The sequence below is a fragment of the Gadus chalcogrammus genome, chromosome 11 (assembly GCF_026213295.1).
Source record: "Gadus chalcogrammus isolate NIFS_2021 chromosome 11, NIFS_Gcha_1.0, whole genome shotgun sequence".
Taxonomy (NCBI): Eukaryota; Metazoa; Chordata; class Actinopteri; order Gadiformes; family Gadidae; genus Gadus; species Gadus chalcogrammus.
This window is the reverse complement of record NC_079422.1, coordinates 7802976-7817779: the sequence shown is the minus strand read 5'-3', so window position 1 is coordinate 7817779 and position 14804 is coordinate 7802976. Positions and strand designations below refer to the sequence as shown.

General features: G+C 42.3%; 3 protein-coding genes across 3 annotated transcripts; all 3 read right to left on the bottom strand.

Annotated features, from left to right (window-relative positions):
- Positions 1 to 483: 483 nt before the first annotated feature.
- On the bottom strand, positions 484 to 2369 carry apoa2 (apolipoprotein A-II). Its single transcript, XM_056602174.1, has 4 exons — positions 2272 to 2369; positions 2019 to 2063; positions 1371 to 1596; positions 484 to 979 (listed from the first exon to the last, which is right to left on the bottom strand). Exons 2-4 carry the CDS (start codon positions 2059 to 2061, stop codon positions 823 to 825), a joined length of 426 nt encoding a protein of 141 aa, XP_056458149.1. The 5' UTR covers positions 2062 to 2063; positions 2272 to 2369; the 3' UTR covers positions 484 to 822.
- Positions 2370 to 6763: 4394 nt separating this feature from the next.
- On the bottom strand, positions 6764 to 8024 carry apoc1 (apolipoprotein C-I). The gene is made up of 4 exons (XM_056602734.1): positions 7921 to 8024; positions 7419 to 7483; positions 7138 to 7300; positions 6764 to 7029 (listed from the first exon to the last, which is right to left on the bottom strand). Exons 1-4 carry the CDS (start codon positions 8010 to 8012, stop codon positions 6969 to 6971), a joined length of 381 nt encoding a protein of 126 aa, XP_056458709.1. The 5' UTR covers positions 8013 to 8024; the 3' UTR covers positions 6764 to 6968.
- Positions 8025 to 11774: 3750 nt separating this feature from the next.
- On the bottom strand, positions 11775 to 14484 carry apoeb (apolipoprotein Eb). Its single transcript, XM_056602733.1, has 5 exons — positions 14448 to 14484; positions 13819 to 13885; positions 13560 to 13710; positions 13069 to 13356; positions 11775 to 12767 (listed from the first exon to the last, which is right to left on the bottom strand). Exons 2-5 carry the CDS (start codon positions 13859 to 13861, stop codon positions 12422 to 12424), a joined length of 828 nt encoding a protein of 275 aa, XP_056458708.1. The 5' UTR covers positions 13862 to 13885; positions 14448 to 14484; the 3' UTR covers positions 11775 to 12421.
- Between the last annotated feature and the right edge of the window lie 320 nt (positions 14485 to 14804).

Below are 14804 nucleotides of genomic sequence, written 5' to 3'. Positions count from 1 at the left end.
CCCATCCAGACCGACTTCCTTTCTCAACTAAATCATATGATTATTGTTAATAAGATTTAAATGTACTTCGTTAATATTCCTATCATAAAATACTAAACAATTTTGTATTTTATTTTATCAATAACCTAATATTAAGGATCAAAGGCCGATGGGCAATGTTTTTAATTGCCTCAATTCATTTCAAGTTCCAATTTTGGAATTCAATCGGTATTGTGTTCAACGATGCAGTGTTTTAGTTTGTTTAAAGGTTGCTACACAAGGAGGACAGCCAGATGGAGGAACAAACTGTTCCTGCTGAGATCAGCTGCTTTCACAAGGAACATTGCCAATCAACTGTTTATGTAAGGATCAATCATTTTGTATGTTATTTTGTGGACCTGTTTCCAGTCGTACTTTAGATTTAGTTTTTTCATGTTTAACTTTGTTCAGACATAACATTATTTGTAGCAAACCCAGCGGAGGACACATAGGAACAAATCCAAATACATTTAGTTTTTTCTTTATTTTTCCTCACACACAGACACTCACTCAAACACAAACCTTAATCAGTGCATCAAACACTAAAAACTGTACATGCACGATGTTCTTCTGCATAGGCGGCGTTGATTTGTTGCTGTTTTTGTAACTAGACACACATTCTCAGCAGAAAAATAAGAGAAGAGAACGTTTTTCTGCAGTATTTCAGACAGAAGCAAAAGTGTGTGTTTTCACTAAGCGCCGCTGTTCACTGCCTATGCTGGCATACAGTTCTTCCCTACACGCTGATGCATATCTATCACAAGCAAATAGCAAGATGAGGTTTTCCAACGCCTGGCGGTCCTTCTACTCTACGGGCAGCACTTTGTCCAGGAAGAACTTGGCCTGGATGATCTGGTCGTCCAGGTAGGTGCCGATGTATGGACGCAGGTACTGCTCATATGCACCGAGGGTGGCAAGGCGGGCCTTTTCCACCAGGGGGGATGCTTCTTGGGCCAGGCCACTGTGCACACACAGAATGCATGATTAAGGTTTGTCTTTTTCCATCTACACGCTATATACTGCACCTCAGACTACTAGCACAGGGCAAGACTGTGCTGTTACTGGTCCAATCATTTCTCATTGCTACACTATATGAATGTGTGTGTTTGTATGTTTGTGTGTGTGTGTGTGTGTGTGTGTGTGTGTGTGTGTGTGTGTGTGTGTGTGTGTGTGTGTGTGTGTGTGTGTGTGTGTCTGTGGGCATCAGCCACGCACCCCTGTGGTTCTATTCATTTACAATGTGTTTTAAGGCTTACGGTTTTACAGTCAGAGAAGCACCCCATTCAACTGCACACTACTATCTCCTACTGTTCTGCGTCGTACAGGCTCCCTGTCTTCTCACTAACTCTCACCTGGCGATCTTGACGGCGCTCTGGAACTTGGGGCTGGTCTGTATGCCCTCCACATAGGCCTTGGCGGTCTGGTCGCTGTCGCCCATGCCCTCAATCATGGGTCCCAGTGCCGCCTGCGCTCTGGTGACGCCGGTTAGCAAGCGGCGGTAGAAGACGCCCTTCAGACCCTCATACTTGTCCACCAGCTCCTGGGACGGAGCGGGGGCCTGACACAGGCTCAGGGAGACTGGAGGAGGCGGGGAGGGGACATTCGCTGGTTAGAGAGTTGCACGTTTTCTATTGCTTTTAAGAACGGCTAAAGCCGGAGTCTATACACACTAATCAGCATGCTTCGTCAAATGTCGGAGTTACTGTGTGTGTGTTGACTATTTGTTAACGAGCGTTACAGTATAAGCGATTATCTGATTATCTGTCGGACAATGATCGTTTAGGCAATAGTTCGATGGACTTTTCCAGATATTAGTACGGACCCTCGATAGCTTCATAGATGTAGATATAGTCTACACTACCAGGCATAGGGCAAATTAATCAGATGTGCAAAGTAATCACGTTCCTTCACATATTTCGTCTTACCCTAACAAGAATAATTATACCCAAATGGGCAAACAGTTCTGACTAGGGGTTAAAGGCCACAGACCACAGCCTTACCCTGGAGGCAGAGGATGAGTGCCAAAGCGAATTTTCCGTTCATCTCTGAAAAGAAAAGAAAAGAAATTGCAATTCACAATTGACTACTACGAGTCTGTAGTTTGAATATCCATCCTATAATTTCCCATCATAACACAACATGTTTCCTGCAGAAAATAAATGGATTCTGACACAATGAAACAGTATAACATGAAGAGATGCATCAATTACCACAGCATTGAGTCCTGCAGAAAGAGAATAAACGTTGCATTACCTGCTGGTGAGTTAGACGTGCAGAACCAAGAAGTGACAGTATTCTCTGGGAGTGAGTTGTCTGTGACTCTGTGCTCCGCCGCCCCTGGTGATATAGGGGGAGAACGCGGTCAACGTCACCAGACACACCTACACACACTCCCACATGTGTGCGCACACGTACACGCACGGATCTTTGGCTTCAACCGACGTGGAATGTCTGTCTCGCCTTTGCACAGATTGACAGACAGACACACACACACACACAAACACAGACACACATACATACGCGCCCACACACACACACACACATACACATACATGCACACATACACAAAGTCCATTGGACTTGGTATCACCTTAAATCCAGTGTGTGGTAATATGTGCTTGTGTAACTGTCTCCCAAAGCATTTTTATCAAAGTACCATATGGGTTTGAACTGGATGCCCCCGTGATATGCACATGACGGACTGCAGGGAAAGGGGGCCATTGCTTCAGTACACAAGCACTTTCTACTACTGACTTTTTTCCTCTGAGTCTGAAATTACCCCGTCATTGGTTACATCGGTTAATAGATTGTGGGGCGATTGATTTAATCAGTTCTCAAGGGTTTAATGTCTGCTGACAGGGGATGAGGGAATGGGGGGGCGGGTAGATGCGGGTGAAAGGTGAGAGTCAACAAATCTCTTCCCACGTAGTCCAGCTTTTGGACCGCAGACTGTCCTGACCTTTCACCCTTCCACCTGGAGACAGATGGGATATAGGCTAATAGTTGATCATAATCACATTGTTTTTTGACTCTATCCCCCCCCCAACAAATTTAGTCCCCTACTGTGACCACCTGCCACCCCCTGTGTCATGGCAAATAAACTATTGCATGATCTGTCTTATTTTTTTCAGGGAATCCAACTGACACAACATAATGCACATAGAAACGTTTTCAGAGTGTTCTGATTTATTAACATGCAAACATGGCATATCTCAAACATTTAAATGTAGAGTGGAAAACACAATCAGCATAGTCAGTGTCACCTTGTACTACGTTACATCCATTGTTAAGAGGAATGATAACATGATGCTATTTCTATGATTCCCTCTCAATCTTCGATGCACATCCCTTTATTCATTATGTTTTTTCACCGTTTGGCCCAGCGGTTTCGGACTTAATCAGAGGTTCAAAGGGAGGAAATGCCGACTGGTGTTCTTTCTCTACTGCTGGGAACAGGATCAGCCGGATGGGCTGGTTTGCGATGGTCTGTAATCATCGATGGTCTTCTTGACTCTATCCCACATAGAGTTGGTGGTGGATGAGGCCCAATCCCAGCATGAATCGGTAACAGGCTTCAGGTTCTCTTCGTAGTAAAACCCAGCAAAGTCCCACATTATTCCCCCCGTCTCCTTAACTCTAGTGCTGGCCGCCCTGTGAAACACAGACACACATGTTTGCCAATGTTGCAAGGAGGTGCACATTCATATACTGTGCATCACACAACATCGCAATCCGCAACAGGTGTTACCACATAACACAACCCAACACACGCTGCAGCTACACATCAGGTATAACACCACAATATATCACAACACAACACCAAAATTCGACTAAACGTTTAATTAAGCTATGCGATGCAACACGACAACACCACCTGGTAATGTAATGTTTGCACGCAAACCAAGTAAGCAGGTTGTATTTAAACATACCCGATGAATAATAAATAAATGAATAAAAAACATGGGAGTCCATTGTGTGGATGCTTTGTCGTGAATACCTGGCTCTCTCTGCCCAGCCCCTCACTGTCCCCGGGGGCTCCTCTGCTGGTGGACTGGGGGTTTGGGCCATAAGAGGTCCCAATGCTACATAAAGTATCAAATGAAACAGGGCATGAGACTTTATACCAAAACAAAATGTAAAATGAACAAACAACGATAAGAAAATGTGTTATCAATATACCTTGGACAACCAGAATGAGTGAGACTGATAATAATTTCCAATGCATCTGTAATGTAGAAATTGTCACATCATCACTATTACTGCCGTCTCTGTCGGCCATTCACCCACACACAGAAAACTACTCAAAAACCTCCCGTAGATACACCTCCAACGTTTCAGCCAAAAACTTGGTGAAAATCCCAGCTATTAATTTATCTTATTTTCAAAAGATATGACTTCAACAGCGTTCTCCCTCAAGTGGCCTACCTTTACAGCCCTTTGTGAAGAAGTGCTCTTGTTTGTATCTGCCTGTGGTCAGCCAGTGTTTGATGAAGCTCATTTCTGTCCCGCTTTCTTATATTTCAAAGGTTACTATGACAATTTTGGCCCTACGTGAACCATGGTCACGGTCAAATGATAGTGATTATTTTATTATTATGAATTGATATTTTTTTATTGATTTTAGAGTAAATCACTACTGACTGAGGATTCACCTCAAGGCGGATTGATTGGTATGAGCGTATGGGGAGTCGTATGAGTTCAGTGTCTTAATGCAGTCTTTAATTTGACTATACTGCCATGGATCAGAGCTTATATTTTGAATAAAAGCATAAAATATTAAAATGAACCATTATGCATACCATCATGCATATGTACACACAGTTACAGATGAGCAGTTATTTATGAACTCTGTACCCTGGTTCACGTACAGAGCTAGACCCTAGAGAGACACAGCATAGCATGCTGTGATAGATTTGTTTCTGTGATAAACAGTATCTTTCTTTAAACGCACACAGTTAGCTGACGTAGCTTAGCTGGATATCCGTGCAGATGCCCTTTGGGACTGCAGAATACTAGACAGGCACTGATATGAATACAGGCCAGTCAAAGTCTTCATTCCAGCGAAAGAGAAATCTCTTGGAGGGATGGATTATATAATGTTAGGGTTAAGTTAACTATAGCTTATGCCCATTGTCCACCCCTTTCATCATTCATTATTTTAACATCCTGGTGTCTTTGTGTTCTGGCCAATCAAACAAGTGCAGAAATAACTAAAGATTAATGTTCCCGTTGTTAAATTCAGATGCATAAGAGGCCATTCCTTCACATTGATCCCTGGTTCTTATCTATGCAGCCTTTTGATCGACTCACCATCCACAGTGTGAAGACATGAGAGAAGAATAGAGCCTCCAACGGATCCAAGGCAAGGAATTACATTTTGTTATAATTTATACAGGCTATATATATATATATATTTGTATGAGAGGATTTTTATAGCAATCATATATGTTTAACAGTTTTAATGCCTTATAAACTGTTTTTAATAGTTAAAGATTTAATCAAAATACAAACTATATGTATTAAATATATAATAAGATGATATATATAGCAGTAATGAGATTGAACAGTTATACAGTTATACTACTGCTAACACTCATAATAAAGTTGTAGCAATGTAGCAAAAAGTATTATCAAAACAGAATGCACATATATATTAAAAAGTCGTAATATATATATATATACATGTATATAGATAATATATATATATTTACATACATATATATATTATTATTATTATTATTATTTATTTTTTTAAGAAATTAATATTGGCATATAGCAGCAATAAATAATGAATACATGCGTTAAAAAATACTAATGCTAGGCTACTTAAACTGTTTTAATTATACAAAATACATATAACAAATATAATAAATGTATGCAAATTGTAGCCATATAATGATTGCTTTAGCAGTAATGAATTTTTAACATAAATATTTAAAGGGCTAAACCCTCAATTAAACAACATTTGATCCCATTGACGGCCCCTGGCTCGGTTCAGCGGACTTTGCATCACTTTCTAAAGTTTCCCAATCCTAGGATATTATTTTGGTCTACTTGTACAGATAGTTGATAATTAATCTATAACAAACACTGACTTTCAACCGATTCTTGTGAAATGTTAGTTTGCTTGCAGTTGCCCTTTGATACCAAATATTGATTAGAATGCATAATCTATTACAAATTGTCCATCCTTTGTATATGTTGTTCTTTCAAGGAAATTTGTTAGTTTGATATTCAAATAATTGCACATTTGTCATAAGGCATAATACTGAATCACTGTAAATATGTTTAACATGTTTATAAGACCTGGCCAGCCGGAGTGCTTTAACTTTTCCAAAAGATTGATGCATTTGTCTAATGATTGCAAAAAAGTTCACTGACTTATTATTTCTACAACTATATTGGGTAGATATTGTCATTTGATACAATTATTTTACATATATAAGTATGAATACTGATGTGGTCATAAATCGATCAATTGCGTGTAGGCTAATTAGTTAATTATTCTGTATGCTATAGTAAATGTTTGTCATATTGTTCATAGCCAAGGCTAATCATTGACAAAAAAATAATCCTTCTTAAAACAATGCTGATACAAGACAAAGATTTATTCAAATTTTTATTCCGAATTTTTGATTCTTTCAAAAATATTTTATTTAGTTACAGATTTTGAAATGAAGAAATATATGTATTGTGTATATATAAAATGATCTTTATTGCTCATATGTTTATTGCACTTTTTCCACAAAATTTGTACAAAGATTATACGAGCGATACAAAGCAAGGTGTATTGGGCATAAGGCCATGCATACAGTCCACCCTCTTTGCGGCCAAAACCCAGTGGGGGCGGAGGGGGGGGGGGGGGGGCAGAAGGTCAAAGGGCCACACAAGGCGCCACACAAGGCACCACTGACAGGGTTTTGGCTCATTGCAGACATTTGGTCTCCTTCTTATTGTCCAATCTCGCTTAACTTTGCCTTCATCTTCTCGAACTGATCGCTGAACCAGGTCCTGCGGGAGAAAGATAAAGAACTTGTGAAATTATACATGCGTAAAACATCGAAGGGAACCTGTGTGTTAGAGAAAATAATACTTGCAAGGTTTTAGTTATTATTTTACCTAGTTTTGACGGCAAACTCGCTTTCTTGAGCTCTCTGGATGGCGTCCTGGGTCTTCACGGCAATGTCTTGGCCGAGCACGGCCACTGTGTCCCCGAACTGGCTGAACTTGTCCCCAATGCTATCAGGACCCGCAGGGGTCGGTTCCTCCGGAGCCTGGGCCTCTGAGGGGAGCACAGAAACGGAGGGAGCAGGTTAGGAGAGGAGAGGATTGCAGGGTGATAATGCAATGTGATGCATGGAGGGGGATTGTTCATGTAAAATAATGTGAGGGGGGCCCACCTGATTGCGTTGCGAGAGCCAGCAACAGGACGGCCACTGCGAGGTAAAGCTTCATTTTGAGAAATCTGTAACGGAATATACAGGGCTTCATTATTTTCCCCCTTTTTTCTCCTTTTTTTGGTACATGCCGGAACAACAAGAAAATGCTTTGTTACCTTTTAAAAATGAAGTCTCTAACAATGAAAATGAAATGAAAAACCATAACCTAATCCTGAATTAAAATAAATGTATTCACATAACCTTCCTCTCTGTGCTTGTGTTACATTGCTCTACTAAATTAACATCTAGGTGTCGCCAGACCACCACATTTAAAAACGGTGTTTAACATTGTCACAGTACTTTAGACATAGATAAATAAACAGTTACTTCAACAGAATAGCCACAATTAAGACAATTTGGGCAGCCGTAATAACACAAAATGCTACAAATTGTCTACTCAATAATAAAAGTAAACTTTTGACTGACCAACCAGATACATTGAACAAGTAAATAATCAGCCTACCTGTTCCAGATGCAAAAAAACAATGTAGGGGAAGGAAAACAATGTGTGTGTGTTTGCATGCCTTCGGTTTGGCTTTTTAAAGGGTTGCTCATTTCAGGGCGGGTACATACATAAGGGCCCCCACACACACACACACACACAAACAAACACACGCACACACGCACACACACATACACTGACCAGTGACCTAGATACTTGTGTCCCTCTATGTCTTTATCTGTGATCACTCTAGATTGAGTGTGTGAGAATGACATTTCTGTAAAAATAAATGATAAATAAATCACTCAATTGCGGAGTTCAGTTGCAAAGTTCAGTTTCAAATCAAGCGTCAACAATTGATAGACCTACATCGTTTTATGTAAACGCATTGAGAGAGTGGTTACTTTTTGTTTTGTTCTTTAATTAGTAACTTGTCTAAATAATAATTGGGTGTCCTTAGAACTGTGTTTTTGATTTGATTGCAGCTTGTAGACGCATAATCCAATCTTTGTTCATATAACAAAACAAACGTAACAATTTTTGCGTCATGGGCCATTTTGGGTCGTTGTAGGGACATATGGTCATTATAAACAATCACAATAGAGAAACATACAGTCCCTTAGAAACAGGCTTAACTCCTTAGCTTTAAATTCTTAAATTAACTAGTTACCACTATGAATTGATGCCCTGGTAATAAATGTTTGGACAGGCGTAAAGGGATGTGGAAATAGAGGTCAGACTTCAGAGTTCAAATGGATGCTCTCTGTGAAGCAATCACAACACTTTGTGCACTGCAGTGTGGCAGGGCCTTGTCCAGGCCACATGGCAGCTGCTATCTGGGGACAGCTGAGTGCCGATTCACTGGGGAACCTAAAGTTATTAATGTATTTATTAATATGTTTTAACCCAGTTTAAGTTCAATTCATTTGTTAGGTCTCATCCCATGGCCCTCTATGTGTGGGAGTTGAAATGCCTAAAAGATGATGAACCACTTTTAAAGGAGTCCAATCTTATTCTTATAAAAGATAAACATACCTAATATTGTGTCATAGGCCATTTTGGGTTGTTGTAGGGCCATATTTTCATTATAAACACTCACAATAGAGAAACATACAGCATTCAAGTCTTAAATGAACTAGTTACCACCATGAATTGAGGACCTGGTTAAAATGAAGGGTTTGGACCGACTTAAAGCAATGTTGAGCTGGAGTTCATAGATCGGAGTTCTAGATGTTCTATGAGTGGCCTGTGTCTTCTATGGTGTCTGCTGTAGGACATTTTGTTTTTCTGCTTTCTTATTAATCTGACCAATTTAGTCTAGGGAGGAGACATTTTTACACTTCACATCATTTCGAAATCCTCCACCAGTTGTTATTCAGACGGCCATATGTTTGCCTGTTCCCGCTAAATGTGTCTATGTCTTAGAAAGGGGAAGTAAGTCAGACATCACAGCTTGGGGTCTGTTGGGTAACAATAAGTGAGTTTGGCACAGTGGGGTAAACGACAGTCCCCTTGCATTACAGAGGAAGGGGGAGAGAGAGAGCAGTTAGCCAGTCATTCACACCAAGAAGTCTGCAATCAGGTGCTAATTATTATGCAAGACTGGGCCCGTCAGCTGTCTGAACAGGCCTATCTTATCACACAAAGTTGATGAAATCTGCATCTGCCTGGTTCGTTGTAAATGGACAGTATAGGGTTACGTGTTGATCTAAGTATGAGTTTTAGGAACGTTTCCGAACAAAAGATCAGGGGGGTCACAATCGTCACTCTCCAAATGAGCATTAACATGAACATCCTGGGTGTTTAGGCCTTTGGGGGAATTAGGGTCATGTGCCAAAGTGGGTTGGGCGGGGGGTGAGAAGGAGAAAGCTCGTTCAAAGGTTCACATCTCTGTGGGGTAATTTAAGGAGAGGTTATTAGCGGTCACAGGCTAGGTAGCACCTTATATAACAGCCCTTTGTATCGGTTGTTGAGCAGAAACGATGGGCAGAAGTCTGAGTTCTTTGGGATTTTCCTGTTTCTAGCATGCCAAGAGCCCTTCAGCGAAGGATGGAAAACTCAGATAGTGGCATAGGAGAGGTTAACTGTGGAATGGAGTCAGTCCCACACAAACACTATATTGAGCTAAACAAATTACAGCAGACCAACAAACTTATCCAGTTATATTGCAGATGTGTTTGCTCTAAATTGCTTGCTTGGACTTTGTGCTAGACATTATGGTTGGACTTTTCTGAGTTCAGTCAACAGCATTATCACATAAAATATTCCAAATATATATAGGCTATTAATTATCTGTGTGTTTGTCTCAAATAGGCAGTTTTGTAATAACAAAGGCAAGTCTGTGAATCTGAAGACCTTTGAATATGTGACAAATAGAAAAAGCCAAGATTACAGCACTTACTTATTATTGTTGATATCATCAATTAATTAATAATTACTATTGTTAATATTTAAGAAGGAAAGGATCAATGGTATTCATATTATTAACAATGAAAGCGTCACTTGGGTTGGATTGGAGTTTTGGATTGGAGTTCTTGTTTTAAAGTTTTTTAAACTTTAAAAAACAAGAAGCAACACAGCTGGTCGATCAGAGAGCCAGCGGACAGGTCAAGGGTGGGGAGGCGCTGAAAAAGGGACGAAGGGCGACCTCTGCTGAACTCTGCTGCGCACTACAGAAGAGAAGCCAGGTTGAGCTCAAGCTTTTTTCAGATTCCCACTCATCCTTTACGCTCCGAGAGTGGGAGAGAGATATTGTACCTTATTTTACTTTCCTGTGTATACTACTTAAGCAATGTATTTAATTAAACGAATTAAATTAAAGGAATATAATTGTATTACAATTAGAGAAATATGTATAGAGAGAGAGCATTTTAACATATTTTGGAGAATTCCGATAAATTATTGAGACATTTACTGTGAAATTAAATGTATTGCAGGACTGACTTGTTCTTTTCAATGTGAAGAAGACTTATTGACTTGTTTTTTAACCTGATAAAGTTAACCATAATAGTCACCATCCCCATCCCCACCCGTGAGAGTTTCGTTTGATGGCGAGTTTCAGCTGGAGCACAATCGCATGTTTACGCGCTGGAATGCGTGTCTGTACTGGATTGTGCGAGTACATCGCCAGCACTGGAGCAACGACTGCCTGGATAGAGCGCCAACGTGAGCCAACCTGTGTCTGGGATAAAGGCACAAACAGTTCGAGTGTCCCTTTCTATTCATAAACAACGAAAGGAGAGAGACACGGGGGAGGCTGCTGCTGCACGTTGAAAAACAACCTCCCGAGATGGAGAAAGCGGAATGTGAGGGCAAATCACAGCATGTCCAAACCGGGCGAGCAATGAAAGGAAATGTGTGTGTGTGGGTGTGTGTGGGGGGGGGGGGGGGGGGGGGAGGGTGCAGGAGAAGATTGTCTGGAGGGGGGCCGCGGGGGTCAGGGTGGTAGCCAACTTACCATTTGGTCCACTTGGTCAAATAGTTAGCACCAGTCCAACTTTAGAAAACGAGTTTCAGTTCAGAGCAAAGGTTAGGAAAATGGCACGACTGCATGTTTGGAGGGTTTTTGAAGGAGAAATACATATTAAAGAGCAAGACACACAATGGTCCACCAAGGATGTGGTATAACCACACGTCCAAATTCTACAGAAATAATCATTTTGAATGGATGTTTTACAGATGACTAGAAGGAGTTGGCTCAATGATGATCAGTTGGTCATTGCTGAAACTGATTCGTTTTGACAGCCTTGTTTTTTGATGTAGCTTAGAAGTAAACTATATAGTATATAGGCTACATGATGACATATATATATTTTATTGTATGTGAACCCATATTATCCAACATTTACGAGTCCCCTGATAAGATTATTAATATTTAAGAAAGCAAATCAGAACAGTTTAGTTTTGTTTGTTTTTTATTCATTGTTCCGTTACACTTCAGCCTGAACAAATGAACAATCAGGTAGCCTGGTGAAGTGTAGAACTCACAATGAACTCAAAGACTTTCACTCACATTTGAGAAGCACAAACAGTGTTAATCTAAAGTAGACATGGGTGCTTAAATGGTTTGGGTATTAACTGTAGGTATACTGGTGGCTTCATAATATGCAACCACAGGGTTCAGTGCACTTGGGAATCAAGGTTAAACCACAAGAGGATTTCACTCAACGAAGCAGATGTAAAGCATTCAAACGCAGTGGCTCTGGACAGGGCCTCAGACCGGCTGGGGTTCAGGGGATCAGGAGAGACAAGAGGAGATGAAGGACACCACTGATCTAACACCAAACAGGAAGACAGGATCTAACAGGCAGGTGCTAAGATGTGCTGACAAGTCACTTTAAAGCGATCGTCAACACACCATCGAGCACCTCCCCCACCCTCCTCATATACACACATGCACACACACACACACACACACTGGTAACACTCAACTCCCCCCCCCCCCCCCCCCCTCAAAGAAAACAATAGCTCATCATGAATCATCTAACCCCCCCCTTCCCCAACCCTGTGATCTTAGGAGAATCTATTGGCCGGCGTTCTCCTGGACGGTGTCTGTGATGGTCTGGATCTGCTCGCGGACCTTGGCGACGAAGGGGGCGAGGATGTCTCCCAGCTGGTCCATCTTCTCCTCCATGGTGGTGCGCAGCTCCTCAGCGGTGGACTCCAGCTGGGTCTTCAGGCCCTCGGCCTGGGTCTCCAGCTGCTGGCTCAGACCGTCGGCCTGGGTCTTCAGCAGGGCCGTGATGCTGCCCAGCTTCTCGCTGGCGCTGCCGTGGGCCTGGCTGACGTAGGGCTGCACGTGCCCCCTCACCATGTCCAGGTTCTGGCTGGTGCGGGAGTGGACCTCGCCCAGGTAGGTGGTAACGGTGCTGGGGAGGAAGCGAGAGAACATAGGGGTTAGCTATCCATCTAGACAGTTCAGCCCCACCATGAACAATAACAATAACAATGTTATTATCATGTATACTATATAGTACTATTTTACATGCATTTAATTTTCCTTTCATTTTCAACCAAGAAGGGAAATGTATGCAAACCACTTCATATACATTTCCCAATCATTATCCTATCATTTTCCTCGTCTTCCAATCCTTTTCTTGTGCCAAGCCAGTGCATCTCTCCCAGGGCCGCACACACCCGCCCTGTGTCCCAGCCTGAACCAGTCCTTACTTGCGGATCTCCTCTGTGTCCTTGCTCAGGCGCTTCTTCAGCTTGCGGGTGTAGGTGCCCAGGCGGGTGTTGGCCTCCTCCGCGTTGAGCTCCACCAGAGCCTTCACCTCCTCCAGGTACTGGCCGCTCCTCTCCTTGGCGTCCATCATGTCCTTCTGCAGGCGGTCGGTCAGCAGCTGCATGTCCTGGGTCAGCTGGCCCTTGGTGTCATCGGCGTAGGGGCCCAGCTTGGTGGTGATGTCCTCCCGGTACACGGCCAGCTCGGCCATGGTGTCGGTGATCAGGGTGCTGGAGGAGGAGGGGGAGAGAGCAGAAGATAAGTGTGTGTGCGCGTATTTATTCGTCATGCCAATAAAGCTCTTTGTATTGAATTTGACTGAATGAATTAGAGGTAGGATTTAGCATGAATGCAAATAGTTGAACCAATGAGCCCTATTTGCAGAGCACACAGAACCCCAGCGAAGACAGCAAGACGGGGGTCAGTTTCTTACTCTAGTTCCCTGCTGATCTGGGAGGCCTTGATGTTCTCCACCACGCCATCGGCTTTGGTGTTGAGATCGGCAATGTACTGCCAGAACTGATCCACCGAGCCTTCCCAGGTGGTCTGGGGGGACAGGGGGAGCACAACGCGGGCATTGCAGCCTACATGGGGAAAACAGAGTCTTTAGTTAAAAGAGAGAACAGAGCACGTTATCACAAGCAAGGAAGGCAGTATGAAATGCAGTGTGGTGAAATGATAGACGTGCTTACCTGCAACAAATGCAAGAGCAAGGATGAGAGCTACAGCCTTCATGATTGTTCGATTAAACCGATTCAACTATTGGGGGAAAGGTAAAGAATGCAAAGTTAATGACGGCTAGTAAATGCAGATGTGAACTACAAGCTATAGCACTCCATATGTGTTTACTCCTATCTATACTGTGAATAGTTTAGTGATTGTAAGTCAGAACATAGTCATGTAAATTCCTCTTTGATTAAAAAATAAATAATGTAGGTTTACAATTAGGGCATTTAGCAGACGCTTTTATCCAAAGCGACTTACATCGGTTAAGACACATATTAACACACCGACGGCAGAGTCAACCATGCAAGGCGACAGCCAGCTCGTCAGAAGCAGTTAAGGTTAAGTGTCTTGCTCAGGGACACATCAACACTCAGCTAGGAGGAGCTGGGGATCGAACTAGCAACCTAAATTCAAATGCTTTGTTGCATTCAATGATAGAGTTACCCATTTCGAATTATTACATGTTACAAGTATTGAAACAACCAAATTTAGCATTCAGGAAAAGTATCGTTAGGATAAACGAAAAATTATAAGAAGTTAGGAGACGCAGTTGAGGATGCGCTATCTTCTCCTGCCTAGCCGCTCATCCACTCACCTGGAGAGATCAGATCCTTCCTGACTTTGGAACAGCGGTGCAGGACTTTTATATGATCCCTGGAGGTTGCGCATCTGCGTGCTTTCGCAGGGCGCGCGCCCCAGTGGGTGTGTGTGCGCGCATCCATCCACGTGGTTGTGATGATGAGAAGGATCGGTCTATTCAACAATAACCTCCACGCAATGTGCCACCGTTACTGCCGTCCGAAGGTCTCGTAGGTTTTATTGTTGAAACCGGTGATTGAGTAATCTCGGGGCGACGTTACATTACCCGATAGCCTAGGCCTCCATATTCAATAGGGAGGAAATAACACACTCATGCATCTCAGCGTATTTTATAATTCGATCTTCATTGAAG

What these genes read in the sequence shown, in the direction of transcription:
- apoa2 (XM_056602174.1), bottom strand. Translation starts at nt 2,061, where the DNA reads ATGAACGGAAAATTCGCTTTGGCACTCATCCTCTGCCTCCAGG. An exon ending in ACTCATCCTCTGCCTCCAGG is followed by an intron (nt 1,597 to 2,018) that starts GTAAGGCTGTGG and finishes CGCCTCCTCCAG; the next exon opens with TCTCCCTGAGCCTGTGTCAG. An exon ending in AGCGCCGTCAAGATCGCCAG is followed by an intron (nt 980 to 1,370) that starts GTGAGAGTTAGT and finishes GTGTGTGCACAG; the next exon opens with TGGCCTGGCCCAAGAAGCAT.
- apoeb (XM_056602733.1), bottom strand. Translation starts at nt 13,861, where the DNA reads ATGAAGGCTGTAGCTCTCATCCTTGCTCTTGCATTTGTTGCAG. An exon ending in CAGATCAGCAGGGAACTAGA is followed by an intron (nt 13,357 to 13,559) that starts GTAAGAAACTGA and finishes CTCCTCCTCCAG; the next exon opens with CACCCTGATCACCGACACCA. An exon ending in GACACAGAGGAGATCCGCAA is followed by an intron (nt 12,768 to 13,068) that starts GTAAGGACTGGT and finishes CTTCCTCCCCAG; the next exon opens with CACCGTTACCACCTACCTGG.
- apoc1 (XM_056602734.1), bottom strand. Translation starts at nt 8,012, where the DNA reads ATGAGCAACCCTTTAAAAAGCCAAACCGAAGGCATGCAAACACACACA. An exon ending in TTTTTTTGCATCTGGAACAG is followed by an intron (nt 7,484 to 7,920) that starts GTAGGCTGATTA and finishes ATTCCGTTACAG; the next exon opens with ATTTCTCAAAATGAAGCTTT. An exon ending in GAGTTTGCCGTCAAAACTAG is followed by an intron (nt 7,030 to 7,137) that starts GTAAAATAATAA and finishes TTTCTCCCGCAG; the next exon opens with GACCTGGTTCAGCGATCAGT.